The sequence below is a fragment of the Ascidiella aspersa genome, chromosome 5, assembly GCF_963924565.1.
Source record: "Ascidiella aspersa chromosome 5, kaAscAspe10.2, whole genome shotgun sequence".
Taxonomy (NCBI): domain Eukaryota; kingdom Metazoa; phylum Chordata; class Ascidiacea; order Phlebobranchia; family Ascidiidae; genus Ascidiella; species Ascidiella aspersa.
The window spans coordinates 19,818,914-19,837,782 of NC_139451.1; the positions used below are offsets into that span (position 1 = coordinate 19,818,914).

Genomic DNA, 18,869 nt, shown 5'->3' on the forward strand with positions numbered 1-18,869 from the left:
GAAAAGGTTAGTAAGATAGATTCCAAGTAGCCCTAGGCAACAACTTGTATATGGCGGTGGAAGTACGATGTTAAAAATCTAACGCAGCAACACTTCATAGACAGAAATTGTTGGCTTGCCGAAGCACAAAGACAAAATGTGTGACGCACAAAATTGCGGTCTTGCAAGTACCTGGTATAATAATCCAATTTGTCAAATAACAGCACATAATTGGATGACTATAGCTTTAAATATTCCACTCAGGTCGTTGTGCCGAATAGCTCTGCGACACTCGAACCGTAAAAGAAGTATATTTTCCAATTTGCCAGTCTACCAATTTAAACTTGTTTTAATTTATTTTAATATCGTTAAAAATATTTTTCAGATAGCTAAGAATCCCCTATCCTTACTTAATAACAAATTGGGATTCGTAACAATCATTTATTTCTAGAACTATATACTGCAAATACTCCACATGATAAAACGTGACAAATTACCTTAATATGTGTTTGCACCAAATTCCAAGAAACAAAGTCATAAAATACAACTACATATTGCCCCACAGAATTAGGCAACGGTGTATCAGAGTGAAAAGGCAATAGTCGTAATTGTAGTCTATTCTACAAATGTGTGCTTGAATTTATCTTGTTCTAGTAGCCTATATTCTACAATTTTTCTAGTCTATTCTACAGCATGTGTGCTTGAATTTATCTTAATTAACAAGCTGACAGTGGGTACTGCGTTGAGCAAGTGCAATTTGCCTTCAAGTTTTGAAAAATCGAGAGACCCGAATAGAACAGGCGCTTTAGTTTTCAGCCGCGCCAGTTCGCAAGGGTTTTCACCCGGCGTACAACCCTACGATTGCAATAAAACGATGCCTTTTGAAGAAAACTACGACTAGTGACATTAGTGCGTCACAGCTCAGTGTGCTGTAGTGCCCCGTGTCCCGCGTGGTAGCGCTTCTCTATGTAGCCCCACAACTTTTCGGGGTCTTCCGCGCGGTCGCGTACCATGTCGCGAAGGGCGGAGGCCTGGTCAAGACTCTGCCAGTAGTCGTGCACCCAGTTGTGGAACCTGTTGAAAGTAAATAAGAGTTTTAAGCCGACATCCGGGTCTGCGGCGATTCGCACTAGGAATACACACCAGATCAGTTGTCGTATAAAAACATTGCCCAGGAAGAAGACTGTTAAGCCACGGAACCATTAAAACGTGCCTAAAACTGTGAAACCTCTTTTTGTCGGTTTACTAGTCGATAGGTAGGGAAAAATGCTTATATTACGCAGGACGTTAAGTCGCACAAACAAAACACTGCTTGAACGTATCAAAACAAATTGCTGTCAGCCGATACATTTCCTATCATTATTTTACCAATACCTCTTTGTGTTGCACTGAATATGTAATAATAGAAATCTCCTTGACCTTGCAAGATTAATGTCGACCTTAATTCCTGATCAGTAACAGTAAAATAGAATAGCTAGCAATTCAGGTCAGACACAATTAACAGATCTTAAAAAAATATATATATATATATCGCCAACAAAGGCATCGTCAGTATATAATGATTCATAGGCTACATCTTAATTTCGAATGAATGACCTTCAGATCAACGATTTTCTCGCAAAATAAGAGATTTCTAATTAACCCACAAGCCATAAAAAAAATAATTCTTCCATTAAGAAAACATACAATAAAAAAGAGCTGCATGTTAAACCATCCACATTATCCTCCAGTAAGAAAACATATATGATAAGAAAGAGTTTTTCAGTTTAAACTAAACTACACGGCAACTGCCAATCAATCTAAAAGTGACAGCGAACCGGTAGCTTTAAACGAAAACGCTCCAGCGCCCAAAGTCAATGGATATACCGTACAGGAGTAGGGAAAGAACTTACTGGCTGTTAGGTGGTATGTCTGATATGGTGCCAAACGATGGCTCAGGGGGTGGACAATCCATATGACTGTGAGGAACTATCTTGGGTATAATCTCCTTTCCGCTTTCGACAGTGTTCTTGAGTTTGTGCATCTGAAAAAAACGACCACACTGCGTCAGCCAATATATGGACATTGCCACAATCTGCTTGTGATTTACGAACAAAGGAAAAGTTTACGGGAGCGCACTACCTGATTTAGTCAGATAGGCGATTTTAACAAGCTTTTTTTTTTTAATTTGAAGTTAGTAAGCTAAAGAAAATTGTAAGATCAAGAGCACACACCTTTCTGAGTACATTCTTACATTCTTAAACGGTTTCCAAATTTCAAAGTTTGCATTTTTTGATAAAATATAAATAGTTAAAAAACATATCATAGAGCGCAAGTGTTCAATAGGTTGTTGTTGGCTACAGCAATGTCACATTTAACGTAACGCAAATTTCGACGAATTTCCCGACCAAGGCATAGCTCCAATTTATTGAGCCTTTAAAAGTCATAGAGTAACCGGAGGCTATTTTGGCAAAATCGCTGAACGACGTTAAAGCCCGATTCGGAAAAACATGTAAAGATTACAGGCGTCTGACGTAGTTTCCATATAAATTAAGCGCACCAAAAACTCCCAAATTTTGTCTAAAACCGTCCTGACATATACCTTTTAATACCGCATATTATGTTCGTGTTGTACATCGCTGTTTTACAGTGAAAAGGTTGTGCTTGTGATACTGTTAAATAAACCGATACGATACATTTTTCGATTTGGTAGGCGCGGATAAATCGATGTACATATTGGTTTATATGTTTTCTAATCAAAGGATAAATTTATAAAAAGTTAACTTCATTACCAACTGACTTTGATCAGTATTTGTTAACTCTTAAATTCGACATTTAAAAAACTCAACTATCGAAAACTACAAACAGTAGCTCGGTCCCTATTATTTTATTACACAACGCCGCGAATTTCAAGGTTATAAGCAAGAAAGTTCGAATTCATTTTCCAGACTACTTATTAGTTAATCGATATTGCAACAAAGCTGTATGTATATTCTTAATGTTTCCTTTTGGCGTTGTCCGTGGTCAAAACACCGTATAACCAAATGACTAACATATAATCTTAAGATACGAAGCTATAGATTTTGTATGAGACTACATAACAAAGCAACCAGCAATAAAGGCTACAAGTGACCTGATCAATGTAAAAAATAGTAAGAAGGGGTGTAAAGAAGCGTCAAACATCCAGTAGTCATTTAAGCCAGTCATTTAAAACGGTCCTTAGTTTAAGCTAAAAGATGGTCGCATAAAATAGTTGTGATGGACCGATATATCGGTTTACCGATAATATCGGTCGATATTTGACTTCTACCGAAATATCGGTATCGGTAAATGTAGGTCGACACTTTGGCCGATATTTTAGTACGAAAATTTGATATAATTTTTTCCTGTACAACAAACAACGTACAAAAAAAAAATGGCTTTAAGCATCACGCTATAAGTTAATACGGTGAATAATAGTTTAAAAATTAATAAAGGTATATAAACTAAAACGTTATTTGGATTTTATTTGCAATTAATTTAAGTTTTGAACATTTCCCATGGCCATGTATATAAAACAAAAATCGGAATCGGTATCGGGTATCAGTTGACAAAATTGTAAAAAATCGGATATTGGTATCGGTCCAAAAAAGTGATATCGGTAGATCTCTACAAAATAGACAGGACTTTCAAAGTGTTTATCAAACCCCACCCCGACAGAACGAAATCCACCGACCTGCTCGCAAAGGTAGCACTCGTATCCCTCGATGAAATTGGGTCCGTTGTATCCGTCGGTCGTCCACGTGCGGTTTTGAATACTTTCGCGCAGCAGACGGTTGGGGACCTGCCGCTTGAAGGTGAGATACTTGAGGTAGGCTTCGTCGTTCTCGTCCAAGTAACGAATCAAGTCGGCCAGGCTTTCGGGAGACTCAAAGTCGTCGGCTGCAAGCGAAACAGAACACGCTTTCTAGCAACTAAGTCAAACCAATCTTCCAAACCAGACCAGGGCAAACTACGGTCAGCCGAGCTATTTAATGCGCGCATTTTTTCATGAAACTTTTTTAAGCAAATGAAGGCCTTTGTGTAAACTGCTGCTACTAGGCATATGGATAATAGTTATAACAACAACTTCTCTGGTAATTGTAATACTGGTAATGTAATATTTATAATTACCAGAGGAGCTAAAGGCCTTTTCGTCATTTTTTTATTATTTCAGAATATCCTATTAAACTTACACTTGTAAGGCATCCTCGTCTATTCCCACTCTTACTCAGCTTGTCAAAACAAGGATAATTACAGCTTTCTTTTTAAAGGAAGGACACCTAATTTGATGTGTATTTCAGACCCGCTTTTTATCCCGGTCCCATGAGGTTATTTTGAAGCAGTGTTTTATTTTTATTTATCACTTCTGTCAAAAATAATTGCCCACAGTTATTTTCAACTATTAGCAAAGAAATTATACGAAGGTAGATATTACCTTATATATAGTATGAGGTATATATAGTTTGAGGACTGTATACAAACTAGAATCCACATTACCGTTTAGAATTTTTTTAGGTTGTCTGCTTATCGTATTACCATTGGATTCTGGTCGCTATTGAATAAAAAATAGCTCTGTTATGCTTAGTTGGAATAGACCAGACACTTTATTTATGCGTCAGCTAAACCATGGCCAGAGGGCTAGAAATAAAGAATTAATTTCGTCATTCAAAGGCTGGGCGTCTGTCAACAAGTAATTGTGGGTTTTCGTGTTGGCACTGTTGATTTGACTGTTGTGTATGCAAATGTGAAACCATCAACGACGTTTGTTTTACACATTTCGCTCTATTCGAAAACCGAGGTCCTCACACACAACATAAATTGTTCTTAATGAACCTATTAAAAAAACGAAGGACCCCACACACAAAAAATATTGCTCTTCGTAAATTTATAGGTCAAAAATTATAATATATCTAGATATAAATTATTTTCTAAATTTCTAAACGTTATCGTTTTAGCTTGGTCATCTTTTAGGTTCAGTAAGGGTAAAACACCCATTTCTTACCGTTTATAATAGAGCGCGGCGACGGCGCCCAGTCCATTATCGAAGGCGACCCTCTGTAAATTGGCACCGAGCCAACGTGGAGCGCGCGCGTCAGCTTCTCTGTGATGTAATCGTCGCAAATCGAATTCTCGAACGCGATGTGAAACTTGTACTTGGCTGAGAAGGAAACAGATGTGACACACAAATGAGAGTCTTAAACTTGAAATCAGTACAACATTCTCAATACTTACATATGGCTTTAGACATTTGTTATGGTTAGGGCGGCTATTTTCTGACTTGGGAAACAAAGTCACAATTTGTACAAATTCAGAGATTAGGTTAAAATTTGTCAAAATCGTTACGTCTTAAAATCGTTTACACCCAGAGAAGCCTATTTTTATGTAGCACCGAATCATTTTAAGGATTGACTAACGCGGGCCGGAAATAGCGTTTTTGTTGTTGTTAAACGAAGACATTATAATTTAAAAATAATTGAACAAAACTGAAGTGAGCTTTTTATGATTATAGTTCTGTTTAACATTTTAGCAAAACTTTGACCTTTTATTTCAATCAAACTGTTGAACTTAATCAACAATTATCCGAAAAAAACAGCGTCTTGTTTTTCTTTAAAAAGGGCATTTTCGAATAACTGTTGGTCTTTCAATATGATAAAAAATTTAATAGTTTGGCATAACCTAGACAAAAAAAAAACTGATTTGTGTTCCGCCGGTCATCGAAACACCACAAATGACTGATGACGCCGAGACACAATAATTCAGTCCTTGATACAACCATGCATGATTTAATTAAATCAATGCATTCCAAATACGTTAAAAAAATATTATTGCCCAAGTTATTATTGCAAACCGTACGCGAGGGATGAAGTTTTGCCAAAAGTTAAAAAAACAAGGGGAAATTCTATATTTAATAAGTTAATCTGCAGACAATTAGCGGGAAAACAAACAACACTTATGCTGTATATTTAACACATAAATTATACAGAAAATTTCAGGTTTGAGACCAGTATAAGTTGGATATACCTATTTATTTGTCGTATTTATGGTCTGGGGGGTTTGTAGGCTATCCAAGTTTAATACATATAAGGAAGTGTTTTGGATTGTACATTCTGAAAGGATATCTGGCGCAAATAGCATAGGTATCCACGTAGGTTGATGGATATATTCGAATTAATGACTTATATATTTTAAGTTCGTGCCAAGTAGCCACAGATGCTGAACAAGCAAACGCGACCTTGTAAGGTTACTCGGTCAAACCCGCAAAATAGTTTCTTGCGAGATCAATTAAAGCGTAATAGCTGGGTCAACCACATACTCGAAAACCGCCCGGGTAGACAATACGTCACGCAAGCTACCAAGCCTCTTATTACAAGACGAAGCCGAACTTTCGCGTTAAATTGGTGGCTATTAGGATAAGCTCGGGCTGCGGAATACCCTCTTAATTGCTGTTTGTCGTCGGACCGCGCAAAACAGCAATTAGGCCAAAGATATTGCGTTTCGAGGTCGTTTCCTATTATTAGAACCGCGGAAAATCGCAAATTGCTTTAATTTGACTGTTTGAGATTGGGAAATTTTCTCTTTCGCTTAAAGATAAACATGACGAGGGTACAGAAGCCAGGTTGAATTAAAGGGAAAGTTACTAAAGGTTAGACAAAAATTTGAGCACTTTTCTGATATGGGATCACTTTTCCACGGTAAACCCCTACGTATCAAGGTATGTAGGCTACTCACATTACCAAACTCTTTAATAGCGGGACCCAAACCCGCATAATATTTTTTCAAGTAAAGCTATTGAGAATACACTTCACGTAAGGCAAATTAAATGGGACGGCTGAGTAGATCTGAAAAAACACTGCACGAAAAATGGCGTGGCGCCGGCGAACAACTGCAAAACGCACCTAGCAAATCGTACAGATCCTCGTCCAGCATCTTGCCGGTGTCGCTCATGTCCGGGTCGGCGAATTCCTTGTTGTTCAGGCACGCGCCGTACGAGTCGATCGTCATGTTGCCCATCAGGTGAAAGACGTAGCGGTCTCGATCGCTCGGCACGTCGCTGTGCGACTGAAGGTAAACCGCCGACGCCAGGCCTTCGCTTCTGTATCTGGAGAGGGCAAAACGGGTAAGTGCAACTGTGCCTGAAACATGATGGACAAAAAAACGAAAATGCTGCAGTGAATAGGATACTGATCAATTATAGGTATTTTGCCAGTTGCCACATCCGTTTTACAAAGCAGTGATTCTCAAATTGTGTTTTTTGAAAGATTCTCAAGGTGCCCTAGAACTTTTTGTATTTTTTAAATAAACCTATTTGTATTACAAATTGTCAAGTATGAAAAACTTAGATGTACACCATTCAAGACATAACTGATAATATTATGGTATTTACTCGCTACCTTGCTGTGTTTGGGATTGTGAAGTTCTAAATTATGTTTTTTGCTAAACGTGTGCCGCAAATTTGTTTTTATTTTTTTAGTTAATTTAATAGGCTTTATTTTTTTAGTTACAAAGTTTGAGAATGACTGATCTAATCTATAAATTACAGTTGGAAACATATATAGATAGAAGGACTAATTCGACATTTTAGTTAACTTGAATAAATATGGGCAAAGTACAAATGATCTTATCTTAAAAAAAAATTAAGGACAAAACAATTCTCTAGAGACAACCTGCCTCTTTTGAAAAATTCAATCGACCAAACACAGCTGTATATCTATCAACAGTGAAACTTTTTTTTGAAAATTACAAAAGTTGTTATCAATAAGAAGGAAAAGTATTTGCTTTAATACTACAGAAAGCAAAGTACCTGTTTTTTTCTTCAATAGATACTGGTTTCCTTGCTGTGATATACTCAAGACTGGGAAAATGCTGGGTGGTCAGTGGGTAGTCGGAGTTCCTTTTAAAGGTTGCTGAGTAATTAAACAAGTTTAAGGCATCTTCATGACAAAGCATGTGATTGTTCTGCGGTGACTCCTCATGAAACAAGGCCCACTAAAAAATAAACAAGGTTGATGTATTTTTAATTTAATGTCTTGTGTTGCAAAGTTAATGGTAAGATATTAATTTGAAAACATTTGGCAACCAGAAGTACAAATATTTACATGAATATTAATAAAGTAGTTAAAATTTAAAACTATATTTACCAAATGGTTGGCTTTTCTTGGCAATGGTGCTTCGTATGCCCTGAAGTCTGTTCCATAGATAAATACAGTGAGCAGACGTTTACTGCTTTCCTGGAGAAAATCTCTGTTTCTCGTTGACTGACATGTCAGGCCACTGGATTTACAATGCAGTCTGTGCACATCATCTTAATCAACAAAAAACATAAGAAATTACAAATTCAATAAATTATAATTTTTTGGGTTATTTAAAATTTTATATCCAAATACATCTTTAAAATATAAGTATTCAAAACTACTTCTTCAAAATAGTTTCTCACTTGTGTCTAAAATGTGTGGGAAAAGGTCTGGCGACCACCATAATATCATAGGAGTGTCTTCATCCAATTTTTTACTTTGTCTTGACAAACACGCAAGGGACAACAGGAAAGCAAACAGTACCAACTGCAATAAATAATGTATGACTCAGTTAAAAAATAAAAACTGGCGCCATTGACAACAACTTACCAAAGCAGCATGAACTTGCGACTTAGTTTTCATTATAGAGCGATCAAGTACAAAGTAGAAATAAATTTATGAAATTAGCCATGCAAAAAACGCTTTTATATAAAGTCATCATCAAAAAAGAAAGATAGGTCTAAAATAGGCAAGAAACTACGTAATTTACCTTTCTCTTAGCAGATGTAAACAGCATCATCGCTTCAACTCGCTCCAGGGCTTGGTTGGATTTCAGTAATGGGAATTTCCCTTTATCATTCGCAAATCATGTAGCGTAACGAAAAATGTCACTATACGATTTTAGGATATTTGCCAAAATAATTTTAATTACAATACCATCTGAGGAACGGTAAAAAACATCACTTAAAATAAAATCAAACTACAAATAATTAAACATTATTTGACTTTGAATAAAAATAAATAAAAAGTAATCCAGTAATATGTTTATTAAAATCAATTATAGGTAGAACACTAAACCAAAATAATAATAGTATCATAAACATTTAATTTTTTGGCATTTTTAGTTAAAAAACTGAAAATTGAGATACATGTGCTCCCAACGGCTGGGCGCTTCCGCATAAATCAACCAATTAGATCAAAGGACGCCACGAGTTTGCGCATGCGCAGATTGCGTATCCTTGGAACTCCGCCGGTGCAAAGTTTTTGCTGAACTTCGATTCCTGATAAAATCGTAGTATTATTTCATTCGACCCTAACAGCAGCAGAATTTGTCCATATCCTTTAAACTACTCTAAATATCAGGTGTGTATTAATGAGAGCATTAGAAGGTTAAAGGGCGCTGGTCTAGAATCCTACCACAACGTTGAAATGATTATTAAGCAATGCATAATATGTGGGTTAGGGTGTCGGTTAGTGTTTGGGTGTGGGTAGGTCAAGTAATATTGTTTAACACTATTACTGGACTCACCCAAACGCTAACCGGCACCCTAACCCAAATAATGTTCGTTGTGGTAGGATTCTAGACGAGCGCTGGTTAAAGTATTGTCAATTTCCTTAAAAAGGTTGGCTAAATGACTCCCGTGTGCAGTTTGCAAATCTTTATAAAAGATTATTATGGTTTAGTATTGTGGTTTTTACGCAACTGTATTTTTTTGCAACAGAAATAATGTATGCCGCCAGAATCGCCACCGCTTCATCATGCTTGGTAAGTTTGTGTGCCACTGTCAATTGTATGTCCTGTTTTTTTGCTAATACAGTATATGTCACAAATAGGGCGCTGGTCTAGAAACCTACCACAGTTCTAAAATCAACGCACAAAATTTGAGTTAGGATGCGGATTAGCGTTTGGGTGTGGCTCGGTCATATTCTTTATTTAATAATAATACCCCCTAACCCAAATGGTGTTTCGTTATGGTAGGATTCTAGACCAGCGCCCACAAACAGTTGTATTGTTACACGGAGTTCACAAACTAGCTTTTTAAAAGGCTCTTTGTTGGTGTGAACTATAAACATGTAGATTTTTTAGTAAAAAACATTCTTACAAAATAACTACATGCTATTTTTTATGAATCGCATGTTTTTGGTGGCTAAAGCAAACCTGTTCATGTTTTAGGAAATTTTATATTGAAGGGTGGGTCAAATATTATTCTCCCATATTTATTTCGGCGCTGGTCTAGAATCCTCCCAAACACTAGTTGACCTAAATTCTGTATGTTGCTCCGATAATTGTTTCAATGCCCTGATAGGATTCTAGACCAGCGCCATTTTATGAACCCTTTTACATCTATTTTGCTATTATAGCTTCAAAATTATGCTTTTTAAATGTGATATATTATGAATTACAGTTAAATATTATAACTGCCATTTACATTATTTTGTATATTGTTTTCTGAAACGTTTGTTATTTTGATCAATGTATTATAAATTATAGGGAGTGTTTCCCTTTCTCCCTTAAGTCCATGTACAGTAATTGATGGTTGAAGCAAACTTATTCAAAATAACAGATTTACCAATAATTTTTGTCATAGTTGCCAGCCAGTTTGAAAAGTAAGTTTCTCGCTTGGCCGCTGTTATGTGGTCAACCGTGAAAAATCGCTCAGATGTGCAAAACTTTTATTGGCGCAAACGGATTTTAGTATAGTACTCACTTTTCAGCCATGCAAATTTTTCAAAACGTGTTTTCAGCCACTCAAATTTGGGTACAAATATCGCAATTTCCAAGCTGCAAAATAGTCTCCCTCATGCAAAATCCAAAGTCCAATCTGGCTTGCCAGCAGCTGTTATAAATCACCTAGTTTACATATATTTGCCTGAAGTAATCAAACGTCGTTCCTTTTACAACCAGTTAACATTTCACGCCAAGATCTCTGACTTAGTTAGAATTCTTACCCCAATTTAGCATTTTAAAAAAGTGTACAATATACTAATTCTGGTCTGAACACACTTGGTAGAAACATTTGGTGTGCACCTGGCACAGAATGCATACTGTTTTTTTAATGGTTGACATAAAACATTATATCCAATGTCTAATTTTTACTCTTGTGCAATCTACGTAAACCAAAGCTATAGTAAGCAAATCTTAACAGAGTTTGTTTTTGGTAATCTGACATTATTGCTTTTATTGTAGATCAGAAGCACCAAATTAGTGCGACCAGCAATTGCAAGCTGTATTTCAGTAAGTATTGTGTCTGTACCTTTACAAAATAAAATATTATATAGAAAACCTAATTTGTCTATTCTTCAATAGTCCCGAAACCTTCAAACCACGATAGTTCAAAGGGATATTGACTCTGCTGCTAAATTTATTGGTGCTGGTGCTGCCACAGTGGGAGTTGCCGGTTCAGGAGCAGGTATTGGATCTGTATTTGGCAGCCTCATCATTGGATATGCAAGGTAATTGTGGGTTTAAAATCTTGATAGACTACATAACACAGTTTTATCAGCAGTAATTTAAGAATAAAAAGTTTGTTTGGCAGAGAACTAAATTATTGTTTTGACAGAAACCCATCATTGAAACAGCAACTGTTTTCCTACGCTATCCTTGGCTTTGCCTTATCCGAAGCTATGGGTCTCTTCTCACTTATGATTGCTTTCTTGATTCTTTTTGCCTTATAAAATGGATTTCGACCAAACAAAACAAACAACAACCGATTCAATGCGTGCCATTCTTTATTCCATTTTAGACGACTGTTCCACCTAATCCATAAAATATTTTGTGAAGGCGTTTCCACGAAACTCTTGGCATGTTAGATGTTATTCATTTGCAAATGTTGATTTATTTAAAAGTTCAAGCTGTTGTCTGAATAAATCTTATTGTGGACTCGAGAAAATAATTTTGCTAATACAAGTAACAGCAAGAAGTTAGCGGCACGACTTAACTTAACTTAAACCATTTACCTAAAAGCAGTAAAGCCTGCATACGAGTCGTTAATATGAAAATTATTGTACCAATAGCCCAAACTCGAAAGGGGCGCAAGCATATCTTATTATTTTAGTTGTGAGCCGTAAACTCAATTTGTTATGAAGGGCACAATTAAGAAGCTTTCAGGGCAAAGGTTGAACATTGACCTCTGCCAAACTAAAAAGGGAAAACCGTTTTGGTCAGGTGTTCTTAGTTCATAATGTATTGCTTTTAAACGTTCGGTATTGCAACTCCCCGTTTTAATGAGTGCTTTTATCGTTTTTATTAGTGCTTGACTCTGTCCCAAGCGGCAATAGTTTTCAATGTAATTGGATCGGGCGTGTTAAGCTATTAGGAAATCGAACGCCAGTCTTTCGTCTATTGTTTGTACCTGTTTACGGAAGACGGAGGATATTTTAATCGACATATCAGCAAATAGAATATTTTTTTGTAATTTTTAACTGAAAGAGGAGTTAACGTACACAGAATAAAAAGGACAGTTCACAATTTATTTTTCACTGAAGCAGATTCTCTTGTGGTCTAACTGTCGTGCGTTTTGTGGAGTCTCCAATTTTATGTAGGCCTAATGGCTAGATTAGGTGTTCTTAAACTTTTTTCACCGCAGACCCCCAAAATTTGTTTTTGCTTCACGTGGACCACGTAACCAGGAAATTTAATAAAATGACGTCACAATACAAATAGACTGTAGAAATCCGCAGTTTTAGGTCCACAAAATGTGAAAAGGAAAATAGAAACAGAGACATTCAGTGCAAAAATGTTTTATTTTTAATTAAACTCTTTCCTTAGAAAAATTGATTACTTTCTAAATATATACCAATATTTCAATTTGGCCTTCGCGGACCCCCTAAAACTAGTTCACGGACCCCAGTTTAAGAACCCCTGGGCTAGATGAAATACCCGGCGTTGCCCAGGAACCAGTTTAATGTTAACTGGCAAAAAAATTACACCTACAACAATCACGATAATTTAAATCTACCTGCATTTTGTCCGCTATTGCACATTAGGTTGTAACATGTTAAACTGCCAGCCTCATGTCATAGCCGTTGATTATGAAAAATAAATGTGGCATTCTGTATAGCCTTAACAAAAAAGTAATGTTACGGATAGGGTGTACGGGTCGTCTTATTATTTGTTCTTATTATTCGAAACTAAGTTTCATAACCAACTTAATGACGTGACCCAAACGCAGACCTGTCACCATAAAACATTGACCTCGTTAAGTACCACGAAGATGTTATTTGCATTCCGTTAACACGCCTCTGCTAAACGATTCTATGGCCAGGCGATGTGTACAAAAGCCAAACGAAACTTAACGAAACGGACCTTAACTTAATCAACTGAACGTAACTGAGCTGAACGCAGCTGAACAAAAGGCTTAACTCATTTATCTAAATTTTAAATAAATGAGTTAAGCCTTTTGTTCAACTAAAATAATGTAACGGACAGAAGTTATTATGCTGGACTGTTGGCACTGTACCATGGACCTTAAGCTATTCCTGTAAGTTTATTGCCGTTCTGTTATTCAATATTCAATAAACTAAGATACGTTTAATATCTTGCTGTGGCTAAGCTGTAATTGGAACACGCAACCTTTAACAATTGGAACCGGATCAATCTCAGCGTAAACAAGCATCAGACCAAACAAATTCAGTTTAGCCCTGCATAAGATCTCAGCCAGAGGCATAAATAGGCTAATGCGAAAATATTTGTTTTTTGCAAAACATTTTGCTTATGCCTAAACGTTTGCACTACCGGTACGTGACACTAAATATAAATTTCGTGTGTTTTATGCTTCACGCGGTGATCGAAAGGCGTTAGGCCTACACTGTAAAAAATCAAAGGCGCTGGTCGTCCCTATTCTGTATAACGTTAAGTGTATCTGAAATCAGTTAACCTATTCTAATGCTTCCCAACAATCAGAGTAACACCTTACAGCTTGTGTGAAAGCACATTTATGAAGTTGCGTGTTGAATTATCTGACTTATCTGCGTGGCTCTAAAGATCCAATTCTTTGTCTCCGTAAATTCCCATAATTTTGCAGGTGCTTAAAATAGTGAACAAAGTAAAATATCAACATATAACCTAAAAAGCAGTTGTGTGTTTTGTGTCTAAAATAGGTCACTAAAGAAGAGGCGCGAACGCGCTGTGACCAGTTCACTAATTACATAATCCTTAATTCGCCTGGTACCAGCCTTGTGCAAGCTTGGAGATGGTACATGTTATATCCGGTGATTTAAAAAAAATTTGCGGTATTTAACAATAAACCAAATTGCAAGGTTGTTTGTTTTGTTTAAATAGGACGACTAAACCTACAACCTTGGCCAAACATGTTTCACATATTTTACGTAACGGTAACCGGTGACATATATCGATCGGAAATCACTAGGCCTATAACATGTAGTAAACCAAAGCCATCAGGCCAGGCTTGCCAACTGGTATATTTATATACCAAATTCCAGAAATCTGGTATATTTCAAACCTGTTTGGTATGCGATTTTTTCGTTTGGTATATTTTGGAAAACTGGTATATTCTTGGTATATTTTTTTAAATTAAAAAAACTGTTTCTGAATTTCTACCACAGATTTACTTTACACTGGCAACCCTAACAGTAACAGTAACAGTAGAGTGTAGGACCGAAGTTACTGAATAATAATGGCATCAAGGAAATGGAAACCACGTGATGGTCAACGAAAATTTCGTTCAGAATGGTCTCAATTTATAGTTTCAGTGGAGCTTCTACTTGAGCTGCATGCAGTTTTTAATGGAATTGTTGACTCAAGTTGAGAAAAGGACTAAGCAAATTTTTTTAAGGTCTCAGTGGCCTTTCATCCAAATGTGTTCGTCTAAGCAAATTTTTCAAGGTCTCAGTGGCCTTCATCCAAATGTGGTTCTTTCACAGATGTCACGTTTACCGTTTTCGCAACTTCCATTTCAGAACCTTCTATCACGTAACCCAGATCTTGAAAGCCAGTACAGAAAGTTAATTTGTCACATATGGGAAGAAGAAAAGTCTGCTTTTCCTGACGGATTACCAAAAGAAACTGTTCCATTTTGGCTTGGTATCCGAAACTATGAAACTCTTGATAGTTGTAAACCCTACAAGGAGTTATAGCACATTATGCTCTTGTTTGTTTGGCTACTCCAGTCAGTAACGCTATTGTTGAGAGAATGTTTAGCCACGTCACTTGTGTAAAAACTAAATTCCGAAATAGGCTTAAACTTCCAATGCTAGAACTTGAAGCAATTCTGAGAGTAAGGCATTGTTTAATTATGAAAGGAGAATGCTGTAAGAAATTTGATGTTACCCAACGAATGTTCGAAAACTCTAATTCACATAATATGTATGATCTAGAAAATGAGGATGGAAATGAGTTTGAATTACTTGACTAAAGTTTTCTATTCATATCAATTCATATCAATGCATCTTTTATTTTTCAAGGTTCGAACATTTATTTTTCAAGGTTCTTGATGAAAAAAAATAGGTTTGGTATATATTTGGTATATTTTAATTCAAAGTTTGTTATATTGTTGCCTTTACAATCTGGCAACCCTGCATCAGGCTTTGGCCTTAATCACTATTAATTTATTCTTGGAACGCCATATTAATAAGCTGTGTACAACGTAAGATAAATTAGTAATCCGTTCGGAAAATAAGTACTTTACTGTTTTAACTGCGACACCAAACACGATATTTTGCGAACTCTGCCTAACTTTTGCGAGGTTGCATACTGCAAGAAGTTTTGAACTCAAGTCTTTAAATGGAACGTTGCACACGTTCGGTAACAATAAATTTGATAACATGTGATGTGTTTTTTGCGTTTACGTGTAGCCTATTGTAAAACAGCAGAGACGCTGATCGTTCCTTGACTGTTAGGCGTTCTTCCATCAATGTAAATCAATTACAAGTTACAACGGCAATAATCGTAATAGTTTGCGAATCTAAATTTTGTTTGGTTAGGCCTATACATAAAAAAAAGCAATTCATTATGTTGTGAGCTCTTTATGCAAGCCTCATAAAATGTGTTTGCCTCGTGGATAGACCATGATCATGAAAGTGGCAATTCACATGCAGGTGATGTTACGGATTCGTAGCAGTGATGTTACGGAATCGTCAGAGGGCTAATAAATATGAAAATATAATTCAAATGGCATAACAGTTTTACTTAAGCCTTCGGTAAATATTAATATATTTAATGTGTGTTTTTTTTAAATTGCTGTGATCGGAGAACATGTAACCTAGTCATAGGCTGCATTGTAAAACAAAAAAGGCGATGTTTGTCCCCTGACTGTTGATCGCTGATTGTGTCTGGGGTTTAACTAAATGCTTTCTCGACTGGCGTATAATAAAAGTTTGCTAAATCCGCGGGTTCACAATTTTGACAAAGTGACACAATTTTGACTGAGTGACATGCAACCAAAGTGCAGCGTTGTGTGTTGTTTCTGTGATGGTACGACAAAATACTCGACTATAGCACACAACACTTGGCTAAATGTGCCATACAACTTTTAGGTGACGAAAACCCGCGACACTTATCGGTTAAGTTGTAACAGCAATTGTTTAGACTTGCGTGATATTTAAGCAAACATTCCCGGCACCAAATCATAGGTAAGAAAGAGACTCTTTGAAAATAAAAATTGCTTACCCGTGACCGGTTTGTGGCAGTACTTTCTTTTTATTTGACAAATCGACCGGCGGGCAAACTTCTTTGCCATTTATTGTAAAAGATCGTTAAAACTATTCTCCATAAGCATATTAATACCACGTGATAAGCTTGCGATTGACGCAATTTACCGAAGCTTGAATGTTGCGACAATAATCGTATTGAAAAAAGTGTAAAAACTTACACACAACTTTGAAATTATATGCAAGAAGATTCACATTTCAGTACATAAACTTATTTGCCACCATTTCCAAAAAGTTGTCATGTTTGCTGGTTAACATCTTGCAGTGAGCAATTATCTGTTGGGTGATTGTAAACTTTCCATTGTTATTTTGTTTAGGATTAATATTTGAACCCAGGTTTTTTTAAACAAATGGGTATACCTTTGTGGACAAAAATAATAATAGGCAATAAAAAGTTAATGTGTTGTATGAATCTGCAAAATACTTCGTCAGTATATGTTAATTCTATTCATTCGAATTAAGATATACTGATGATGCCTTTGCTGGAGAAATAAATATTTTAATAGTGTCTGACATAAATTGCGAGCTTTGCAAGGGTATTCTTGTTTTACTGATCAGGAATTAAGTTAACATTTATCTTATTTAGTGCAACATTGTTTGAATCTGTTACATTTTATCAAATATATAATGGCAATACTAAAGTGCTAATTAAACAAGCTTACTTAAAGGCCTCGCCATATAAAATGGTTGAATCAGTGTTACTGACCGTTCTAAATGGCAGTATTTTGAGCCAAGCTAAATTTAAAAACAACCCAGTCTTTATTTATGTTCATGGTGCCTAGACTTGCTCTCACGATTTGAACTGTCAGCTCCATTATTGTTGTTGTTTCCATTTGCTTGATTAAGATCTTTGGTGTCAAGTCTATTACGATTCATTTTAACCATGTAGATAAAATATGCGATTGCTTCTTTCTCATTGACACGCATGCTTCTGAAATGTCTCCCTACTGTGTCTGCCAGTTGAGCTTTGGTTAATCCTTGTCTGGTTTGCAATTTGTAGTACCGCTTGTATCTTCTAAAAAACAGTACTTTTGTAAGACAACATATTCATAAATAAAGAAAGTATTGATTGTCAAACTTAAGTACAATCATCCTAAAAAGTAATTAATTCATGATTAGGAAATACTAGATCCGAAATAGATAGTGTTGTGTAAACATTTAGGTTTCAAACCTTTTACTTTTTAACTTCTGCCAAACTATTAAAATATTACAGTACACTACAAGATATGTTTTACGAGTGATATTTATAAAATCTTGAAATAATGTAAAACTTTACCAGAATTCTGCATTCTATGGCAGATGCACATTAAAGATTTTCTAAGGCAATATGTATGCACCTCTAAATTACTAAACATATCATGGTAGCATAAAATATTTCAGTTGTAAATAAAACCCTGATTTTTACAACTATAGTGCAGAACTAAAAATCTGGCACAGGAACACTATCATTGAGTGTTTTAAAATGCAGACTGACATAGAGTTTAATACCAGGGGCCCTAATATATTGGTTCACCGAAAATATTGGTTGATATTCCACTTGTCTCACATATCAGATCATTATCACTGAACTTGGGTCTGTATGGTACTATGAAAATTTTATTATGTAGCATTCTTTAAAAAACATACCAAACTAATTTTCAAATTTGCAATTTGCTTATGGCTAACAGAAAAATGTTTGGTTAAATGTGTTTCACTACAAAAGTTTATGAAATTAAATAGGTATATAAACTTAATGGAATTTGCATTTATATAACTGGAAAGTTATTTTTGTTTATCAGCAATAAAAAATATAATTTGATCCCAACCCCTTGCATCTCTTAATTAATAAATGTACCAAAGATTTCCATAATAACAAAAGGCAATATGAATTTTAAACAGATAAAAGATTGCCTAAAACACAAGTTAGAGATACGTGAAAATCACTCACTAAATACGTAGCCTTCTAACTCAAATGGCAAAAAAATAAGGTGTTGGTTTTTAAGAAAGTTATACTTTACCGCAAAGTGTTCATTTGCAGTTGGTCCAGGGCGACATCTGTGTTCGGCTCTTGTGACGCATCTTTGCTGTCCGCGTTTTCCTTCTTACGCTTTTTACCACCTTGACTGTAGCCATACTCGAGAGTCATATTTTAAAAGTGCATCTACAGATTGAAATTATGGATGCGATTTCAGTTTTTTTTTGCCCAGTCGAAAACAACAAAATTTACGCTTG

At 35.9% G+C, this 18,869-nt stretch overlaps 3 protein-coding genes across 4 annotated transcripts; 1 reads left to right on the forward strand and 2 right to left on the reverse strand.

Moving 5' to 3' along the window:
• Nucleotides 1-71: 71 nt before the first annotated feature.
• LOC146145271 (GDP-fucose protein O-fucosyltransferase 4-like) lies at nt 72-8,802 on the reverse strand. 2 transcript variants are annotated; one of them, XM_083390017.1, is made up of 9 exons: nt 8,761-8,802; nt 8,414-8,537; nt 8,118-8,281; nt 7,781-7,965; nt 6,876-7,078; nt 4,982-5,137; nt 3,674-3,879; nt 1,872-2,002; nt 72-1,053 (listed from the first exon to the last, which is right to left on the reverse strand). In XM_083390017.1, the coding sequence occupies exons 1-9, from the start codon at nt 8,788-8,790 to the stop codon at nt 894-896; spliced, it is 1,359 nt and encodes a 452-aa protein (XP_083246143.1). In that variant the 5' UTR covers nt 8,791-8,802; the 3' UTR covers nt 72-893. The 2 variants fall into 2 exon arrangements, with proteins under 2 accessions (XP_083246143.1, XP_083246142.1); XM_083390016.1 differs by lacking the exon at nt 8,761-8,802 and adding an exon at nt 8,601-8,695.
• Nucleotides 8,803-9,223: 421 nt separating this feature from the next.
• LOC146145272 (ATP synthase F(0) complex subunit C2, mitochondrial-like) lies at nt 9,224-11,702 on the forward strand. Its single transcript, XM_083390018.1, has 5 exons — nt 9,224-9,353; nt 9,713-9,756; nt 11,179-11,226; nt 11,299-11,444; nt 11,552-11,702. The coding sequence occupies exons 2-5, from the start codon at nt 9,718-9,720 to the stop codon at nt 11,664-11,666; spliced, it is 348 nt and encodes a 115-aa protein (XP_083246144.1). The 5' UTR covers nt 9,224-9,353; nt 9,713-9,717; the 3' UTR covers nt 11,667-11,702.
• A 4,969-nt stretch (nt 11,703-16,671) lies between these two features.
• On the reverse strand, nt 16,672-18,835 carry LOC146145273 (histone deacetylase complex subunit SAP30L-like). Its single transcript, XM_083389894.1, has 2 exons — nt 18,656-18,835; nt 16,672-17,673 (listed from the first exon to the last, which is right to left on the reverse strand). The coding sequence occupies exons 1-2, from the start codon at nt 18,781-18,783 to the stop codon at nt 17,418-17,420; spliced, it is 384 nt and encodes a 127-aa protein (XP_083246020.1). The 5' UTR covers nt 18,784-18,835; the 3' UTR covers nt 16,672-17,417.
• Nucleotides 18,836-18,869: the final 34 nt, after the last annotated feature.